This window comes from Megalops cyprinoides, chromosome 1, assembly GCF_013368585.1.
Source record: "Megalops cyprinoides isolate fMegCyp1 chromosome 1, fMegCyp1.pri, whole genome shotgun sequence".
Lineage (NCBI taxonomy): Eukaryota > Metazoa > Chordata > Actinopteri > Elopiformes > Megalopidae > Megalops > Megalops cyprinoides.
The window spans coordinates 54,344,788-54,364,415 of record NC_050583.1 but is presented as its reverse complement, the minus strand read 5'-3'; the positions used below and the strand labels follow the sequence as shown (position 1 = coordinate 54,364,415).

At 46.9% G+C, this 19,628-nt stretch overlaps 1 protein-coding gene across 6 annotated transcripts in view; it reads left to right on the top strand.

Moving 5' to 3' along the window:
- LOC118772585 (serine-rich coiled-coil domain-containing protein 2-like) overlaps positions 1-19,628 on the top strand; it is a 72,711-nt gene that overhangs the window by 28,690 nt on the left and 24,393 nt on the right. For all 6 annotated transcript variants that reach the window (XM_036521063.1, XM_036521072.1, XM_036521053.1 and 3 more), the window contains 3 exons: positions 11,979-12,078; positions 14,312-14,423; positions 15,520-15,703. In XM_036521063.1, coding sequence (XP_036376956.1) covers positions 11,979-12,078; positions 14,312-14,423; positions 15,520-15,703 — 396 coding nt within the window. The remainder of the gene's footprint in view (positions 1-11,978; positions 12,079-14,311; positions 14,424-15,519; positions 15,704-19,628) is intronic.

The window sequence follows — 19,628 nt, the reverse complement described above, 5'->3', positions numbered from 1 at the left end:
CATTTGACTTTTGCTTTTAATCACTTGAATGTAGGGCGAAGCTGTATGGCTAGTACAGAGCCTCTGCAACAGGCTGAGCTGTACATGATGCTAGGGTGACCCCTTGTGGAGGCTTCTGTTATAACAGGCTCATGTCTTCAATGTCGCATGGCGGAGCCACAGTCCACTGTTTTTGCAGGCTTTCATTCAACCCAGACACACCCAGCTTGGTTAATCGCTGTCTTGATTGAACCAGTTCACAATCTTTCCACATTTTTTGTGTTGGTTATTTAAACTGAGCTGAAAATGGGTTGTACAGTGGGGCATATCTTACAGTAATGCAAATTTATAACACCACCAAAATACATTTAAATTACCAGTTACAGTGAGCAAATGCTGAATAGGGCAAGAAATTCAAACTACAACACGGTGCAGCTCTTGACCAATGTTCTTACACTGCAAACAGGTGCAATAGTCTGTGTGGCTTCAGGCAACACCTTTTCGCTGGGGGCTCGTCCATTGGTTGAATTTCCCTTGTTTTAGGTTTTTAACAGTGTTACAGTTATGAAGAAATATGAAGAGCTGCATGGTATGCAAGCTAAAAATTAGCGCTGCCCCACTGGCTAGCCTAAGGTCTTAGGCTCTGTCAGTAACAGGGTATCAATGGATGAAGACTATTGCTGGCTATATAGAATATAATACTGATGTATACCAGCTGGTATACATGTTGCTAATACAGAACAGTAAGACCATTGAACACACTCTAAAAGTGAAAACTATATAAAAACTGATATTTGTATTGATACCAGAATCGCCTCCAAAAGGCACTTCTTTGCTCATTGTTGAAATCTACACCCACTGTCAAATACAACATCTCCACATAATTAGTTTTACTGGGGGGAGGGGGTGGGGTAGGTCCCAGGGTTTAATTTGGAACATCAGGGAGGGGGCACTCCAGCAGTGTTAGTGGCTTCATGTTTTTTTTTTTTGGCGATTTTGTGTTTCACTGATAATGCCAATGTTTTCGATAGAGGAAGAGGGATTGAGTAGGCCTCTGTGATTGCTCTGGCGTCGCGGTTGAAAGGCGCTGAGGGTATTGACTAGAGGCTGCACAGCATGCGATGCGCAGCGTATTGACAAACTGATCCGCTAGCTGCTACCGGCTTTAGCATTCCCACTCGGCGGAGATTGGATTCAGCCCTGCTGACTAAAGGCAATGCAGATGGCCCGCCGCCTTTGAGCAGCAATGAAAGAAATTGCATATAAATGGCAGGAAGTTGGAAATAATGGAAGCGCATCGATTTTTTTTAGCCCGAGTTTGTAATCAGCGGCTTTGATTTACAGGGGCTGGGATGCTGTTGGTGCATTCTTGCTGTACCCGGCCTGTATAGGAGGCCGTGGGCGCAGCAGTGCGTATGTGTCTGGCTGTGCCCTGTGACTTCACGGTGGTCCGAGTGCTGGAGGTTCTGATAATTGTGCTGTTTGAAGCCATGTGTCGATGCGTCTCACTCAGATAGTGCTAATCTATACACTGCTGCGCCTGCTAAGACAAGAATCTGAAAAACATCGCTATGATGTCAAACTCCTTTGACTCCGCCGAGCTCAAAACCACTGGTGCATTCCAGAATTTATGTCAAATTTTGAATACGTTTTCTAACCTGAGAGATGTTGAGATATAACCAATAAAACATTAAATAATTACTTTTTTGTATTTTTCATTACACAGTGTCAGTGCTGTGCATTTTCAGGGCTGTACAGAGTGAACGACTTCAGGGCCATTGAGACAGACAGAGTTTCCTTCAACAAGATGCTTGTTCAGCAGGCAGTCATCTGAACTGAAGCACTCTCTATCTGAACCCTCCCTTTCTCACAGACACAACACTGTGAGGTTTCACTGGGGGGCATTGCTTCCTTTCAAGCCTTTTTTTGTTAGTGTGAGTTTTATTATGAGTTTAATCCAGTTTTGTGGTCTTATTTAACAAGAGGCTGCATTTGTGCTTGTTGATGGAATTCACATGTCTGTTGAGGCCTAACGTCTTTTTGAATGACTTAGTGAATTGTGGCTGGAATGGCACATGCTCCATGAATTGAATCAAAGATGAAAGACAGCACTGCAGATTGAGTGAGCACAGGGTGTGGCTGTGTCGACGGATTCCCGCCAGGGCACATGAGCCTCATCGCTCCCGTTCGGCCCTGACCTCCGGGCTGTTTTCCAGCTGGACAGCAGGATTGAGAGTGCTTTCAATTTTAGGGCGATTATGCTTTTGGCTACGTGTGGTTGTAGGCATCTGCCCATAATTTCTGTATGTTGCCCTCTTGTTTTATACAAATCTTCGGTAATTTTTCAAAGAAACCACAGTGTTGCCTGTGCTTCTTGGAACAAGCTTCTTGGTCCAGCTGACCATTGTGGCATGGTTAGTGTGCCAGTCAGGTCCAGACAAGGACAGTGCCAATCTTCGAGGTTCAGAGGCCTTTTGGTTGCGGTTATCTTATGACTGACAAAATGCTCGTGCCCAGTACGCCACATGAGTGGCTTACCTGTCCAGCTGTGACTTCAAATTCAGGAGTAGAGGCAGCCTGAAAACCAGAGGACACTGCAACCCATTTTCTCCTGGAATCTCCCATGCTTAGCATTCATACATTAAGCGTTGAAGTGCCTCTTCTTTAACAAGCCCACGCTTTTTCTGATCCCACATCAGAGGCGAAGTTGTAAATCGATCGCTTAAAGGAAAGGAGCCGAGAGGATGGGATTGCTTTAAAACCGGGCGTCCCATGTGTCGATTAGAGCTTGTCTCCCTCTGGTGCAAGAGAGAGGGATAAAGAGAGAGTGAGAGAGAGAGAGACAAGCTCAGCGACAGAGAGGGAGAGACAGGGAGACGGAGGGGACCTCGGCTCTGAGGCACATTAAGCTGCCTTCAGAAAAGATGGCCTGTGTTAAAGGGAGAAGCATGGAGCTCATTAGGTAGGGATTTGAGTGGGTAATTGAATGTGTAGCCCTCTCTGCTGGCCGAGGAGCTATCTGTATCCTGGTGCCAGGAGGGGGGGGGGGTGTTAATACAGTCACCGAGACAGATGCCTGCTCTAACTCTGTCGAGTCTGCTGCTGTGCGACGCGAGGGGGAATTGCCTTTTCATTTAAATTGAATTTAATATGAATATCCGGTGGCTTAGTAAAAGGCAAAATAAGTTTAGGTCTGAGTGAGACCGAGGGCTCAAGTCCTCCTTAATGGGAGCTGTCTCTTAGTTTCCGAGAAACAAGCCTTTCTCTAAATGTGCCATCTTTTGTTGAAAAAAGAGTGAGTGCCCGCTCTGTGGGTGAGCAAGGGGTGTTGGAGGTATGGCGCTGATCCTCAGAGCCCTCCGAACATCAGTGTGAGCTGAAGCGTCGGTTTCACATTGACCGATGCTGCATTTAACAGCCTGAGGTGAAAACAACTTAAATGTCTGTTGGGTATCATATCTGTCAGTAAAGTCAGCCCCCAGGATTCAGCATTGAATCGGAATCTGTCTCTGTTGTTTGCAATGGATTGTCAGTCACTGGCGCTTTACCCCGGTGACATCACCCTCTGATGATGTCAGCTGGGGATGGGCCTGTCTTGAAGTTGTGAGGTCAGAGAGGATAGAGGGAGGAGCAAGCAGGGCCTCTTAATTCCTTTTCCTCTGTGGACGTGGTCCCTGGCAGTAATCTGCAGGCCAGACATGGCCAGACCGGAGTGGGAGGAGCTGTTTCCTCTGTCTGGGTGAGTGAAGCAAAACTGCATTAGGGCCCGTGGTGTGGAAAACTACCTGGCAGGAGATGGGCGTAATGTACACCGCAGCGCAGTGGCAAAGATAAGGCGCAGTCAGCCAGGCGTTTAAACCCAGGCAGACAGCGTTCTCAGATCCCCTTGCACGCCGTAACCTCTCTCTCTCTCACACACACTCTTTCACTCTCTCTTTCTCTCTCCTGTTCTCACTTTTACTGTCTCTCTTGCTCTTGTTTTCCCTCAGTCTCTTGCTCCGTCTGTGTGTATATCTCACTCTGTCTTGCTCTCTCTCCTCCTCTCTCTCTCTTGTTCTCAGACTCACTCCCTTTCCCTCACCGTGTCGCTCACTTGTTAGCATTATGTGTAAGCAGTGATACCGTGATCCAGATTTTGGGCTGCGTAATATTTTTATATCAGATTTTCAGACAATACCTTATCTTAAGAACAGTTTGCTGGCGTAGTAATCACTTACATGCAGCCAGGAACTGCCTGGTAACTGAATTCGACATCTCACCACCATTGTCATTCCTTTGAAAGCTGTTTTTCATTCACTTTAACAATATTCATTTTATTGTTAAAGAAAATTGAAAATTTTCAGGCAATCACCCTGCTGAATCCAGCTAATATGGAACGTTGCAGGCCGCTGTCCACCAGGTGGCAGTGTTGCTCCAGAGTGAGGCAGGCTGGTTGCAGCAGGAGAAAAGCTGGGAGGGAGGGAAGAGGAGGGGGAGAGGGGGAGAGGGGGAGAGGGGGAGAGGGGGAGAGGGGGAGAGAGAGAGAGAGAGAGAGAGAGAGAGAGAGAGAGAGAGAGAGAGAGAGAGAGAGAGAGAGAGCGAGCGCTGGCAGAGAAGCACGCGGGACGTCACACTAAACTCCATTCATGTCTCTCCACAGTGCCCCACTGGGCTCCCAGACTCCCCGCGCTTTACATAATCTGCACTGGCAGGGCAGAGAGTGTGGAGGCAGAGCACATTATCAGCACAAGAACTGAGCTAACTAAAGTCACTCTGGGGAGCCCTTTTGTTGTCGTCTGCAGCATTTTACAGTATCCACTTTTAAAGTGTTCCAGTTTGGATATTTTTAGAGGGACAAATGTCTTACCTTTTATTTGTGATGTAATCAGCCTAGTGACCTTTGTGGAGCTGCTAAATCAGCAGAATAAGTTTAAAAGCACATGCTTATTTCTGAGCAACCCAAATTGGCATGAGACTGATACTTATTCTACATTTGAAACAGAAAGCATTCAGGCATCACATATGAGTTACAGAAATATGTGAGTATCTGTGTTTAAAAAAGATGGGTGCAGTGCTTATTTGACGTTCAAAGAATGTCTGTATTGGTGTACTTATGGGACTGCGTGCTTTTCAAGAAAAAGGTTTAATTCAGAAGGGCTATAGAATATCATGTGTCTTCACATTCAGCAGAGAACTCTACATCCCCAGCTCTCCTCATCTAGAGGATGCTCAGTCTTCAGGTCTCCTCTTCTTGATGATACTCAACCCCTAGATCTCCTCCTCCAGAGGACATTAGATCTACAGCTCTCCTCCTGCAGAGAATGCTCGAGCCCCAACTCTTCTCCTGCAGGGGACTGCAAACCTCAAATTCTCCACCTGTGGGAGAACGCCAGATGTCCAGCTGTCTTCTTGCAGAGAACACTAGATCCTCCTCTCATGTCCTACTTTTAAAGGACTCTAGATCCCCTGCTCTCTTTCTGCTTTGGGCTGGAGATCCTCCACTTGGACTATTGTGTGGATCCCTGACTCCCCAGTGTTTCCTTGTGGTATCATCTCAGAGAAACTCCCATTAAAAGAGTCCCCGCTTTAATCCCTGCACTCACTCATACATCAATAGCCTGTTTATTCTATCATTTGTTTCTAATTTTGTCCGATTGCAGTGGCTTTAGTCAAGCCTTTCGTTAGCCGGTTAAATGAAGTAGGTGCTTTAGCCTTTTGTTTTACCCTCTTCAGTCATTAGGATAAGCTGAGCTTAGTCAGCCATTGTGTCGGTGTGAAACTACTGTCGTACTTTCAAGTGCATTAGCAAAGTGTGTGGATTCGAAGCATGGTGTATAGTCTGTATTCTTCTCCACTGATTAAAAAAATCAGCTGGGACCCACTCTGCCATGCCTTGAAGGGAGTCATATGGAGGTCTTCTGATGCACCAGAGGAGCATCCTGCAGTGCTGATAGGCTAGAGGGTTGGAGAGCCGTGCGCCAGTGAAACTCACCGTCTGGATGTTTCTGTTTGTAAGAAAATACAGATGAAATTTCTCCAGCAAATTTCCAAAGCATCAGCCATCCACCCTCTCCCTTCCAAATCTGTTAGTTGTTGCTGTGACACACGCCGGTCGGGGTCGCTGTGTGAAACGCACCACAGATTTAATCACAGCGTTGATGGGCCTGACCTTTCCCTGCTTTACTGATATTAGTTGACAATTCCATTACCCTTCCAGCTTGGTCTCCCGCGTCGGCCGTCGCCGTGCGGCAGCCAAACCCCCCTCCCCACAACACCAAATACCATTGCGTGTGTGTTGGGGGGGCGGGCTCTGAATCCTAGTTGGAGCCCCCGCCCCCCCTCCACCTCCCTTTTTAGCCAGACAGGCGCCCCCAGCCAGAATGAGCAAGCAAGAAAAGGCAGTGACTGGTGCAACGCACGCACAGCCTCGAACTCCGAGGCAAAAGGCAGCGCTCAACTGAAAGAAATGCGACAGCTTCTGAAATGGAAAAGATGAGTCAATGGTGGCGGCGGCAGCCTGCAAACAGCTCTGTGAGCTTACCTATGTCTGTGTTTTGATTGGCGTGTTTTCTTGAAGATTTAGCGATGAGCATGTCCAGCAACATAGCGTCCCAATATAATTTAGCTTCTAAACATTGGAAACTGTGGAGTCTCATTGTTCATGGAAGTCTCCTGAAGGGAATTACTGAAACGGGATGGAAGCTTGGAATGAAATAAATTTGGCAGCTTCCTACAGAATCACCAGGAAGGAGAGCAGATTTTTGTGAAAGTGACCATCTGCCTTCTTTACACTCTATGGAATTGGGCACGTTAATGCCCATGGTTGAATGTGCACTACGAAGATGCACACATGGCTCAAAGAAGATGCCCCAACAGCCACCTTCACAGCAAGTCAAAATAGGATCTTTAGGCCCATTGACACAAGCAGATAGTCAGTTCTCCATCTCCGTGGCCTCAGAGGCGCATCTGTTTCTGGACAGATTTCAGTCAGATACACCCATGGTACCATTTCTGTGGCAGTGTTTTTAAGACTTTTTGGGGGGGGGTTTCATCCGAGACATTCACAAAAAGCTCCCAAGAACATGGGTACTTGGGTTTTTTGAACTCAGAAGTCACTGAAGAGTGCAATCGATTGTTGAGAGCTGTCGGTGAGGTTGAGAGGTTCTACTATCTAAAGCCGAATGCATCCGTCTCATGGATTCTCTCACAGGAAAGCTTAGAGAATTTTTTCCTTAGAGAGAGTTGCCCGTTAAAGTACCTTCAGGTACGACTTCTCTGAACCTTCAGCAGTTGGTTGTATAATCTTCTGATGCTGCCACAAATTTTGAGAAGGCCTTACAGGTTCTTTTGAATGGCAAGTAGCTCTCAGGTAAGCAGCAAAGCGAACTGCTCTCTCTCTATAAGGCCTTCTCACTTGAGATGAAAGGGGAACATCGTCACAGGGTTCATGAATTTTGTAGTAGACAACAGTGAATAGGTTGGATGGATTCTTTGAGCAGTACACCCAGAATTCAAAGCACAGGAAGTTTTGGGAGGTCTGTGAGGTGTTACTTACCATCTCACATGGACAGACATCGCATGAGCAGTGGAAATGGGTTTCCTTTTTAAAAATTTTCAGGAAGAATGATCTGGGTTTATGCAGGATGTTATATTCCCTTCCATGTTATCTGCACTTCCTGTTATTACTCGATTTCCATTACCACTGAAGCTAAAATGGAACCCAAAAGCTGCAAGAACAAGGCTATGCCTGTACCCAGGCTTGGTCATCTTGATGACCAAAAAGCCAAGAAATTAAAGGCGATTGAAGAGGGCATCTAGGAAGTTGACATTAAAAAGGTAATTAGGGCAGTGTAGATATCATGTGTAAAGAGGGTGGTGGGTTTGTGGGGGGGTGGGGATAACATCAAAAGCATGATTTTAGGGTAATCATACATTTTTATACATTATTAGATTACATACATTTTTAGATGGACAGAAGGCTGAAAACTAATAATAAACATAAAAGCGTAGATGAAAGCAAGATTCTGCTTTCAAACATGGAAGTCATTGAACAGAGATATGATGCATTAGCGATGTTGTGGTGTATTCAGATGAAGACATTGCAGCTGGAAGTAAACTGGCTAAGTTAGTCAAATTAGGTGTTTGTTATATTTGTTTTCTTATTTTGTATTTATATCAGTTGGCAATGGATTCATCTGTGCATGAAATCAGTTACATTTTACACTTCTTGCCCTCTAATGTTGCACTTGACTTACATACTATACTATATATTATACATTAATACATACATTTTGCCTACAACAATAAAAAATCAGCCTTGAAAATGTTACATTTAAACTGTACTAAATTTGTAATACAAGTCATTGAAAAGTAATATTAAATGTTTGTTTGTATGTCTGCATCTCTCATTGAGTCTCCTGTTGAAGTGTTGTACCTCAAAGCTGTCCAGAAAAACAGACAAGACAAACAAAACCTGCTGTGCAATGAGAATGGCTTTTGTGGAACCCTAGGGTGATATCCACAGGCAAATCATTGCACAGAAAGCCTCCCGACTATTATGAGGCGAAATCCAGAACGTGGAGTACATCTAGACTAGCTCTGGACAACACCTCCCAGCAGCCTGTGTGTGAAGCGTTGGCCTGTTGAACTTACCCCAGTCCTCAGACTTAACACCATCTAAGAGATGTGACAAGGAAATGTCATCTTCTGTTTTCTTGCCTTGAGTTTTAAATACGTGAGCTGAAAGATCTATCCTGATTATTGTTATAAACATGTACACCTTTGTGTTCAAAGGTTTTTGATAGTATTTTCATTCTTATTATTAGATCTCCGTGTCATTTTATCCTCATCTTTGGGTAGTAGAGGTTACCAGTTTGATTCCCTGCTGGGGCATTACTGCTGTACCCTTGTGCAAGGTACTTAACCCAGAACTGCCTTGGTAAATATCCAGCTGTATAAATGGATGACATGCAAAAATTATAAGCTATGTAAGTTGCCCTGGGTGAGTGTGTCTGCTGAGCAACTACATGTAAATGTAAATGAACCATCCAAAAGGGTTTGCACCTTTCTAACTAGGGAGCTCAGTCCATGCTCTGAACATATTCTCATGTTCTCAGGTGCCTTTGGAAGCACATGTGCTTTAGCCAGCACTGGCTGTTTTCTACTGAGGCAGCTATCCAAAGAATTCCTTGCCCTCAACACCATGGGCTAAATATTGAACAGTCATTTTAGGGCAGAGAGGAAAAAAGCACTTATCCTCATGAGTGCCCAATTCCTGCATGCTTGGATTACCATGTGTGTCATTGAAGGGAGAGACTATATGTAAAGGTCACCCCTACAGTCTGTATGGAGCCATGCTGCTAGGCTGCCTACAGTGCACTATATAGTGACCGACAGTTCGGTGTAGGAGGGTAATCTGTACTTCGTCTTCAGCGTGGGTTCATTCGTGTATGTGTTACGTTATATTTTATTGCAATAAAGTAACAGAAAGCTAACAGCTGTAGAGATGAATAGCGATTGTGGTGCACATTTGCAATTACGTGTTTTTTGCTTCTTTCAATCTCCACTAAGTAAAAAAGAAACAAGGCAAAATAACTGAGTTCAATCAGGGACGAGACGTGTCTTTTTCTACTACGTTATCCAAGTGAAAATGCGCAAATGTGTCAAGGCCGCTCTCGAAATCTGATGAAAAGAAAATGAGAATAAAAGGCAGACCCAGACAGCAATGTTCTGTTTCTGCTGTTTTTCTGAAGGGGAGGATCGATTGTGCCCTGGCAGCGGTTAGATTGTGGCGTCTTCTAAAGAGAAGACGAATCCGCGAATGGCAAATATTTTTTGGCGCTGTTTGAGCCGGCTGGCGGGGCAGCGTTTGCTTGGATGGGATGCCCAGTTGAGGGAAGCGCTGGGCCCCGTGATGGCTACGCTTCCCAGTGGCGGGGGATTAGCGTAGGCTGGCCGGGGGAGACTCGCAGCTGTGTTCTCCTGGTAATCGCCTCTCCGCCGCTTCATCCACACTCAGGCCACAACATGGCGAACTGGCGATCTGAAGGTAATCTGGTTTCGCGAGCAGCTGTTTTTTTCGGTCTGGTGTCTGTTTTGAGAAGGAATTTACGCAGCGGGGAGCGCGCTCGCCTTTGAGCGGAAAGAGCGATTAGCACATGCGCGAAGAGGTCGTAAACAGGGACGCGAGGCCAGCTGTCCTTGGTTTGTGAGCGTAAGTGTGGAGAAACAACAGTAAGAAAAAAAAAAAAAACACTCTTCAGTACACCCACAGGTTCACAGTTCTTTGTTTATATAGTCAGCAGACAAAATATCACAGGCAATCAGTTTGAGGAGTTAGCTACCTGTAGATATACCAGCCAGCGTGATCTAAAATAGCTGTTTTAAACTAATGATTTTATAGATGTGTATATTTGGAGAACATGTAGGCCTACTTCTTCTGTCCATTGTTTTGGTTTTTTTTTTTGGTATGTCTAACTAGCAAGCTCAGTCATGTCTTTTTTGTCAATCCGTGTGAAATTATTGTCAAACATGCTCCTTTGTACTTTTCCTAAGCAGTTACAGTAGCAAACCACTTGCCTTTTATTATCTAAAGAGGATATGATTTAAGAACCAAGAGGGTGATGTGCAAGACTGTATTCTGCCGGTGTTATGCCTGGAGTAGTTCCAGTCTGAAAACAGTAGACTTTTTCCTTTGATAAAGGATGGATCAGTCTCGGTTCTGTTTCCCAGTGGAAAAAAAAAAAAAAAAAACACTCCTCTTATTGTGTCAGAAATGCAGACCTGTCCATTGTTATGGGGAGGAGCTGGCTGCTGCCTCACTTTACTCACATTATTGCTGAGTGGAGCACACGTGAGAGTGCGTGAGGTGAAGCATACATGGAGGACTGCATAGAAAACACCACATCACAGCCTCAGGTCCACTGGGTGCCGAATTCTGCACCCCCACGATACCGGTGTAGTTTTGGTTTTTTGCCTTGAGGACTAGTGGCGGCCTGTTGAGGTTAAACAGTCCCAGCATGCTTTGTATGGGTAGTTCAGATATGGGTGGGGGGGTTCATAGCCCTCTTTGACCCCAGCCCTGGGGACAGGGGCGTTGAACCCAGCAGGCAAGCTGGGAGCGAGATGGTTTTCGGGACTTTGCCATGGAAGAATCTTAGCCTTCTTGTCGGCTCCCCGGCTGGCTTCTCTGCTGGGAGATTATCCCGCCCGTTCCCGTGCGGTTGCCTACCATTGAGAAATGTCATTTCCCCAGAAGCGGTGTGCTGTGACTAAACTCACACTGTGCCGGGGGGGGGGGGGGGGGGGGGGGCATGAAAGGGGGACCAGGGCACAAGATAACTGCCTTCTGTGTTGTTATGGATATGTGCCTTTTGAACTGAACAAATAGCTGTTTTCATCAACCTCATGCTATCTCGAATTCAGTGCTCTCCAATACATGTTCAGTAGCCCCGCTCTTTCTTAAAAGTAGAAAACAACATCCATTAGCAAGAAGCGCTGCTCATTTAAGGGGGAAAAAAAAGAAACCCAGGCAATCCATTTTCACTTTGTGTTATAATGGAGAAGAGTCTTATTTTTTGAGGTCTGAACTTATTGATTTGTAGTTTTCTTTTCTTTAGTCTTCATTGCTCACTTATGTTATATTGCTAGAATGAAGAAAAGCATGGAGTTCTTGTAACAAAAGCAAACTACCTCACCATTAACAGGGGAAAATTTAACCCTCCTGTGTTATCGAACAGTTTGACCAGGAGTCGTTTTCTGAAAAAAAAAAAAGAAAAGCTGTCAATCTCCCTGTGTCTTTTTTTCCAAATTTCTACTAAAAACAAGAACTTTTCCCTTGAAAGGCGCTAAGTTGACTTTTCAGTTGTTCCTGGCATTGTCATCGTTATTTAAAAAAAAAATTCCTGGAAAAGAAATCGGACATGGGTTGTGTTTTAAGGATAGGGAGTGAAGTGTTTTGCTGGCTTTTGTGTTAAGATGGGGACACTGACCTTCAGGCTGTCTCTCTTTTCTTTCCCCAGGACATCCTCAACAACTTGGACAACCTGGAGTCATGTGACTTGGAAGACGATGACCTCATGCTTGACGTGGACCTCCCCGAAGACGGCTCGCTGCACAGCGGTGAGTGAGCAGGCGGGCGCTGGGGGGGGGGGTGACGCCCATGCCTCTGGATGTCTCCTCCCCAGAGTGACCTCGCCTCTTGTTACCGCTCTGATGGCCCATTGACGCGAGCACAATGAAGTCTGTTCTCCCAGGGGAACAGCGGCCCAGTGTTTTGGGAGTTTGGCCCCCGCCTCTGTCTGAGAGCAGCGGGCCTGAGCTCGCCAGGGCCCTCTGCACAGCCGGGTCATCCACAGAGCACCACGCCTGGTGCCCCATGCCCCGTGAAGAGAGCCGCCTTGCGTGTAACCCCGTAAACGAAAGCAGTCTTTCAGAAGACATCACAATGCACGTAAGATCTGTTTGTGTGTGTCTAGTATGCGCGCATGCGGACGCGTGTACGTGCATAGCCTAGCCCAGCACGGCGCATAACTCAGCAGTTGCGCAGGCCGCTGTGTAACAAACCGCTGTCTGCTGGAAGACATCCATGACCAAGCACGAGATCTGCAGAGGAGATTAATAGGGTGGTTAGGTTTGTGTGTCAGAATGCGTGTGTGTGTCTGTTTGTGTGTGTGTGTTTTCATGGATGTATTAATTTATTTCATTTGCGGGCGGGGCTTTATAACAGAGGAATGCAAGTCAACTGAGCATCCCCTGTGTTTATATGTGTGTGTGTGTGTGTGTGTGTGTGTGTGTGTGTGTGTGTGTGTGTGTGTAAATGTTTGCAGGGCCTTATCAGAGAGAGGAATGCAAGTCAACTGAGCATCCCCTGTGCTGTTGAGGTTTGTGTATGTGTGTGTGTGTATGTGTGTGTGTGTGTGTGTGTGTGTGTGTGTGGGCAGGGCTTTATCACAGAGGAATGCAAGTCAACTGTGCGTCCCCTGTTCCGCTGAGGAGTTTGTGTCAGGGTGTCAGTATTTATAGTGTGGCGCATGGTCGGGGGGGGGGATTGGGGGGGGCGTGGTCCCTTTGGCCCCTTCACAGTCCAGCACGAGGGAGAGCTGGGCCGGCGTCCCACTGACACTCCGTCATCCAGGCAGGAAGGAAGGCCTGCTCTTTCCACAGTTCCCATGACAGGCGAGGCCAAAACAGAAAAACACTCCCCGTCTCAGCTGATGTGGCCCAGTCCCTCAGCTGCCTCCCGCCCCGGCGCCCGCTGACTTCACACACAGACGGCCAGAGCGCAGCACGGGCGGGCCCGTCTCAGAACACAGCCCGGCGGACCTTCACACACGCATTTCTGTTCGGGAGCAGCCTCTTTGTTGTTTTAAAACGTTTTCTTTTAAAGTTTTTCCTTACTTCTGAGGGAGTTGTCTTAGGGAAAAAAAACAGAAAAAACAAAGAGGATTTCAGACAGCGGAGACTAGAGGAATGTAGCAGTGTGGTTAGAAGCTACTTGGGTTAGTATCTCATTTGCAATCTTTGGTTGTGGTATGTTGAGGTTGGGCGGATGAGGCTTTTGTGCGACTGATTTTTCCCCACTCTGTTTTGCTGTCACTTTTGCTCTTGTTTTTCTGAGCTCTCGGTAAAACGGGAGAGGCCTTTGTGCTGGAGATGAAATCCAGCAACACATCGTTGCTGTAATTTGTCACTGTTTGTCTCAGATTTTGTGGTTCTCTGAGGCTTAGTCTTGTCTCTGTTTACAGACCTTGCTCACTGCTGGATGCCTGTGTTTTTGTGTGCCTTTGTATATGCGTTCCTGTGTGTGTATTTGTGTATGACTCTGAGTGTGTGTGCCCGTGTGTGTGTCTGTGTGTATGTGTGCATTTGTATGTGTGTCTGTGTGTACGTGCATTTGTATGTGCTTGTGTGTCTGTGTGCTTGTGCTTGTCTCCACATGTGTGCCAGTAAATGAGAGATCTTGTGATACAAGTCTGTGAGATACAGGCTAGAGGCTGATTCTCATGGATCAGGATCCAATAAGGTATCTTATTAGGTTTTGTGTACAGTACAGCACAGGAGGGAAGAGTGGAAAGATTGAAAACAGTAGTTTAGTGCATTGAGATTGCAGCAGAGGAAAAGGTAGTGGTACTGCGTGTGTGTGTGTGTGTGTGTGTGTGTGTGTGTGTGTGTGTGTGTGTGTGTGTGTGTGTGTGTCGGAAGGGGGTTTATTCAGACCCCTCATTTGTGTGCTGAACCTGACCTTCCTTTGGGAAAATGAGCCCTGTACTGACGATGAATGACCAAGACACTGTCACCGCCTGACCCCCTTACCCCATGTCCTGGGGTATCTGAGCTGGTTTCCTCTCCGCAGACGCTGACGGGATGTCCCATTTCGAGCGCACCGAGAGGGGGGGCCGGCAGGGACACTGGAGGAGGCGGCAGCACCGGTGGAGCGGACCGGACCACTTCCACAATGATAACAGGTGAACAGCGGAGCTGGGGTCGGCAGGAGCAGGCGTAGACTATAACCCAGCAGGCAAACCCACACTCAATCTCACAGTAACCACTTAACAAATCTTTGACCTTGTTGCTGTGGACAGAATCCCATTTGCTGTCACTGATCTGACTCTGACATATTAGGTGGGAATAAAATGCTGTATTATGCTGTGTTATCTACTTTATATACTCGTATACCTTACTGTGTTGCCAGACGTGTGCGGCTGTGGGGCATAGTGGTCTTGTAACACAGAGGCTGCTGTTTCCATTCCCAGGTCAGGAACTACTGTCGTACCCTTGAGCAAGACACTTAACCTGAATTACTTCTGTTAATACCCAACCATATAAATGTCAGTGATGTAAGCTATGTTAAGTTGCTCTGATAAGGGCACCTCTTATGTTAATGTTATTGCAAGTGTTGCCTGTTAGAAGTGCTCTTATTAGGCGTTCCGCTTTCCTAAATCACCACAGCTGTTGAGATGTAAAAAATTTTTTTTTTTTTTAAAAACTGCTACTCCAAGCAGTGGAACTTCTGTTACCTTGTTTGACTGTCTCCCTCCTCAAGCTATGTGTTAGCTTTTCTACAGTCAGGTGGTAGGCAAACATTTTTTAGAGAGGAAACACACGCGGCCACTGTTCTCCTGGCCTTGTCTCTGCTTTGACTTGGGTTTAGGTGAAGGTGATTTGAGCTGGCTGCTGTGGTTTTGGGCGGCCTGCGCTCCATTGGGTGAGCTAATCTCCCCGAGGCGGTCTTCAATCTCGCCTGACCCCGCCAAGAGACATCCATGACCCCACGTCCTGTCTGAGCTCTTCCCTGACGCCTTGAAACCGTTACCGCGTCGGGGTCGACGTTACAAAGGAGGGCGCGCCAACCGTAAGCGGACGTGACGTGCATGCTGTGCGGTCATGGCAGAGAGGGTGCCCCCCCCCCGAGGCATTCTGGGAAGGCGTCCGCCTGAGGCGCTGTCTCACATCGTGCCTACCTGTCTGAGGCGAATGTCCCAGGAGCCACGTCACCCAGCCAGCCGGGCGGCCTCACCTGTCTCTGACTCCCTCTCTCCTCTCTCCCTCTGTCTCCTGAAGGGGAGGCGGCTTTCAGCAGTTTGACGGGCGCTCCAGTCCAGGGACGGGGAAGGCTGGGACTCATCCGCTGCAGGGGCGGCACGATGGCCACATGGTGGCGCTGGACGAGCTGACCCTTAGACACATGGCCGAGGACTGCACCTCTGTTAAATCACAGCTGCTCAAACTGAAGAAACTTCTGCAGGTTAGTCATACCCATAACTTTGACTGCAGTACCAGTCAAAAGTTTGGACATACCTGATTAGTTTTTGATCTATACACTTATGCTTCAATGCATGAAATCTTCTTAGGCATCAGCTTCACTATTTATATTTGTCTGTGTATGAATTAATTTATTAAAAGCAAAAATTATTTTTAAAAAACGTTTTTGGCTACTTTGAAGAATCTAAAATACAAGATTTTGTTTAACACTTTTTTGGCGATGGTATAATTGAATTTGTGTTATTTCAGACATTTTGATATCTTTACTACTATTCTAAAATGTGGAAAATAGTAAAAATATAAGAAAACCCCTTTATGGGTAGGTGTGTTAAAACTTTTGATTACTTTTGGTACTGTATGTGTCATGCACACACACCCTGCTAACTCTGACTATATCTCCAGTAGGCCCGGTGACAGCAGTCAGTGAGGTACATGCTGCCTCCTTTTAATTAGCTGTGGAAACTTTTGTATCGGTTTAATTATGAGGTGTCCCCCGGGGCTAATAACAGGGATAGCAACTGATGCCCCAGTATGTTTCATTGGTATCTTCTTCACTTTTTGTGGACAGCTGCATATATTGGTGTGGCTCATATAGCGTCTCATTTGTGTGGCGCTTGTCGTTGTGTGTTGGTTGTCTCTGTCCATAAGGAGTTACCATGGCAGGCAAGGAGTTCTTCTGGAGTGTGGCATGATGTGGCCGTTGGGACAGATCATGCTATTTTCAGCAGTGTATGCTTTATATAATGTCTGAAGACTGTTGTGGCTTCACAGTAGAACTATTGAACTCAGAGAGGCTAGGATTTTGGATCAGTGGCTCTCTTCCGGAGGTGCCAGACCAGCTGCATGTCCTCCCCTTAATACAGGCCCAGAGCAGTCTGGTGAAATGGAGCAATGCTCGATAGCGGGTGCTGCTTTCAGACAGCTTCCCATTGATTTCCTGTGCTTTCCCACAAGCACCCTCTCCTCACCTAGCAGGGGGGCTCGGTGGAGCTGTCTTTAAATCTGCAGGAGAATAGCTCTGCGAAAGCAGGAACCCTGTGGGATTTTTTTTTTCTCTTTTGCGGGTATATGTATTGGAAATTTTTGATTGACACCTGAGCTCAGCAACAACAAAGAAAATGCTAGTGTGAATTGCTGGCAGATCAAAAGCCTTATCACATTTACATGTGTTAGCATTTGCCCAAATGCAGTCACCTCAGGACAAATTACAGAAGTCAAGGGGACTGAATTCTTGAGCCCCACCCTCCCCCTTTACTGACAAGAGGAATAATATTACTGCCAAGAATTTGTTCCATTCGGCACAGGACTAACTGGTGAGCCGAGGATGGGGCTGAGAGGGACGTGTCAAAGGTGAGAGTGTGAAAGCTTAATGGCTTGAGGCTTACTGTCTTCACGTGTTTAGGAAAAGTACATGACGTGCTGTGGTCGGTACCTCAGATTGAAATGAAGGCCTTTCTTAATTAAAGTTTGAACAGTGAATCTGATGTACGGGGCAATTAGAGGAACTGTGCTTTAATTATTGTGTTTTAGCACTTCTTATTTAAGCTTCTTTTTCGTGTAATTCACACAGAGCCTGCTCTTGAGCCTAGGGCTATATTCCAGCAGACTCCTGCCACTATGAGATTCAACTCTGCTGGCTGAATCTATAATCTCTTAATAGATATTTGTCAGTGTCAACAAATTAACATATAAGTGTTGCTGTTGCAGAGAAAGGTTTTTAAGAGCTCCTGTTCTTTTGATGTGCTAGTAAGATCTGGCATATGGTTGATACACTGTGACATCAGTATATTTACTTCCCTGATTATCTAGGCAAGGCATCTCTCAAATCAAGGGTATTGCTCACGCCAGATTGCGGAAAGATTTGCCATTCAATCAGGCTGTCTCTCTAAAACGATTTCGTTTGAAATTCGAAACCAGGCAGCAGCCACGTGCTACATAGCCAAGTAAACAGGAAGGAAGTGCTGTGATGTGCTTCCCAGCATTCTATTGGACGTAATATCACCAGCTGAATACTTACCCAGCACCACAGGACCCAGCATGGGGGGAGGAGGCACGGAAGTGTTCACTTCCACTCCCGCGCTCCAAATGGCGAATTCGCACACGCAAGACATCACAGGATCTGTCCTCCATCATTATTCACACTTGGTGCAAAATCTATATCAAAATGGAGACTGCAGATTTCTTTACACGGCAACAAATATCTCTGGCTGTGAGACGGTTGGGCTCGGGGGCCTGATTCGTCTTTGTCAAAGGCAGGACTCATTGCCGAGATTAATGTGCACGCTCTGGGAGCCCTTTGATTGCAGACGTTTTATTGGTTCACTGCAGGCTTTTCTTTTTTCCTGTGCATGGAAGTGTTTGGCTAGGAGCAGCAGGAAGCTAAATATTGATAGGCCTGGATACGGGAGCGGGGCGCATTGTTTGGCTTCCGCTTGAGTGTGTCCCGCACGCCGCGTCCTAATGAGAATTTGTCCGCTCCGCGGCTCAATGAAAGCGGTGCTGCTGGAACTGGAGCCGGGGCTGATCCTCGGAGTTCTGGTTTCTGGGCGCTCCCTTTCTCTCTCTTTCACTTGTCACTTTATTATGGGTGTCAGGGCTTTCTCTTTCTCTCTTTCTCTCTCGTCTTCTCTGTCTTTCTCTTTCCTGCCATGGCAGGAACCACTTGATTGAAACCACATTGTTCGACGTCCAGGACACTCTTCCATTCCTCTCCAATTCTGTCACTGTGTCCCTGTGTTTTTGACAGCCCTTCTCTCTGACCTCTAACCTCTCTGACCACACCTTGCTAATCCTCTTTTGCCCCACATTTTATTTCTGGCAGCCATCATGGTGTTTGCACTCCCTTCTCACCTCGTGCCTAATTAACGCCTTTTATGAAAAAAGTCACACGTGACACCTGTTTGTGAAGCTCTCACATCTCAGATTGGCTAATTAACCGGCAACCTGGCTGCCAGCTGGCGGAAATGATTAGCGCAGCGGCGTAGGCTTGGAGCATGTGCAGGGACGAGGTGGTGATGCTCCTCTTGGCAGTGGCAGCGGTCAGGGTGGGCGGATAGTGGTGTCATCGAGATGGGTGTTGGGGGTGGGGGGGGGGGTGGGGGTAATGTGGATAGTTTAGTTTATTTGGAGGGAATGGCTGAGGAACTCAGACAAAATGAGTGGAGAAACAGTCTAACCCCCCCCCACCACCACCACCACCACAAATTCCAACATATTTTTTTCTCTGTGAATGCAGTGGCAGGGATTGAAACTGGTGCAGCTCTGGAATTATGGGTAATTGTGTGCCGGTAAACCGACATGAGTGTGGTGTCCCGGGGGAGAAGCTGAGCCGAGGAAGAGCCCAGATAGAGAGAGAGAGGAAGGGAGGGAGAGAGAGAGAGAGAGAGAGAGAGAGAGGGAGAGGGAGAGAGGCAACACTGTGCTGATGGAGGAGATCCAGGGAGAATGCCATGGCAATCCCCCCAGACCCCTCTCGGCTTATCCTGCTTGTAATACTGACAGTCCGACAAACACACACACGTGCGCACGCGGGGTGTGCGATCTCGGGGTCAGACATCTCCCTTGCATCAGGCCCTGTCAGATATGACACCGATACATGGAATACAAGCGTGGAATACATCGCTTGTAAACAGGTCTTTCGCGCTATCGCTGATAAAAGGCCAAAGTACAGGCAGGAACTGTCATTTTTTTAGGCAGTCTGCTGCGCACACAGCACAACAGCCAAGCGTTGAGAAGCAAACTGCTTCACCTTTTTTTTTCTGCCGCCTCCCTCCCCACCCGGCGCCATGACACCCGCTACGTGTAACCAATCAGACCTTTGTTGCCTGGCAACCTCACAGGGATTGTTCACCGTCTTCCAGGAATTTTGGAAGGTGGTTTTCTAGTCTGTCACTCTCACCCACATCATG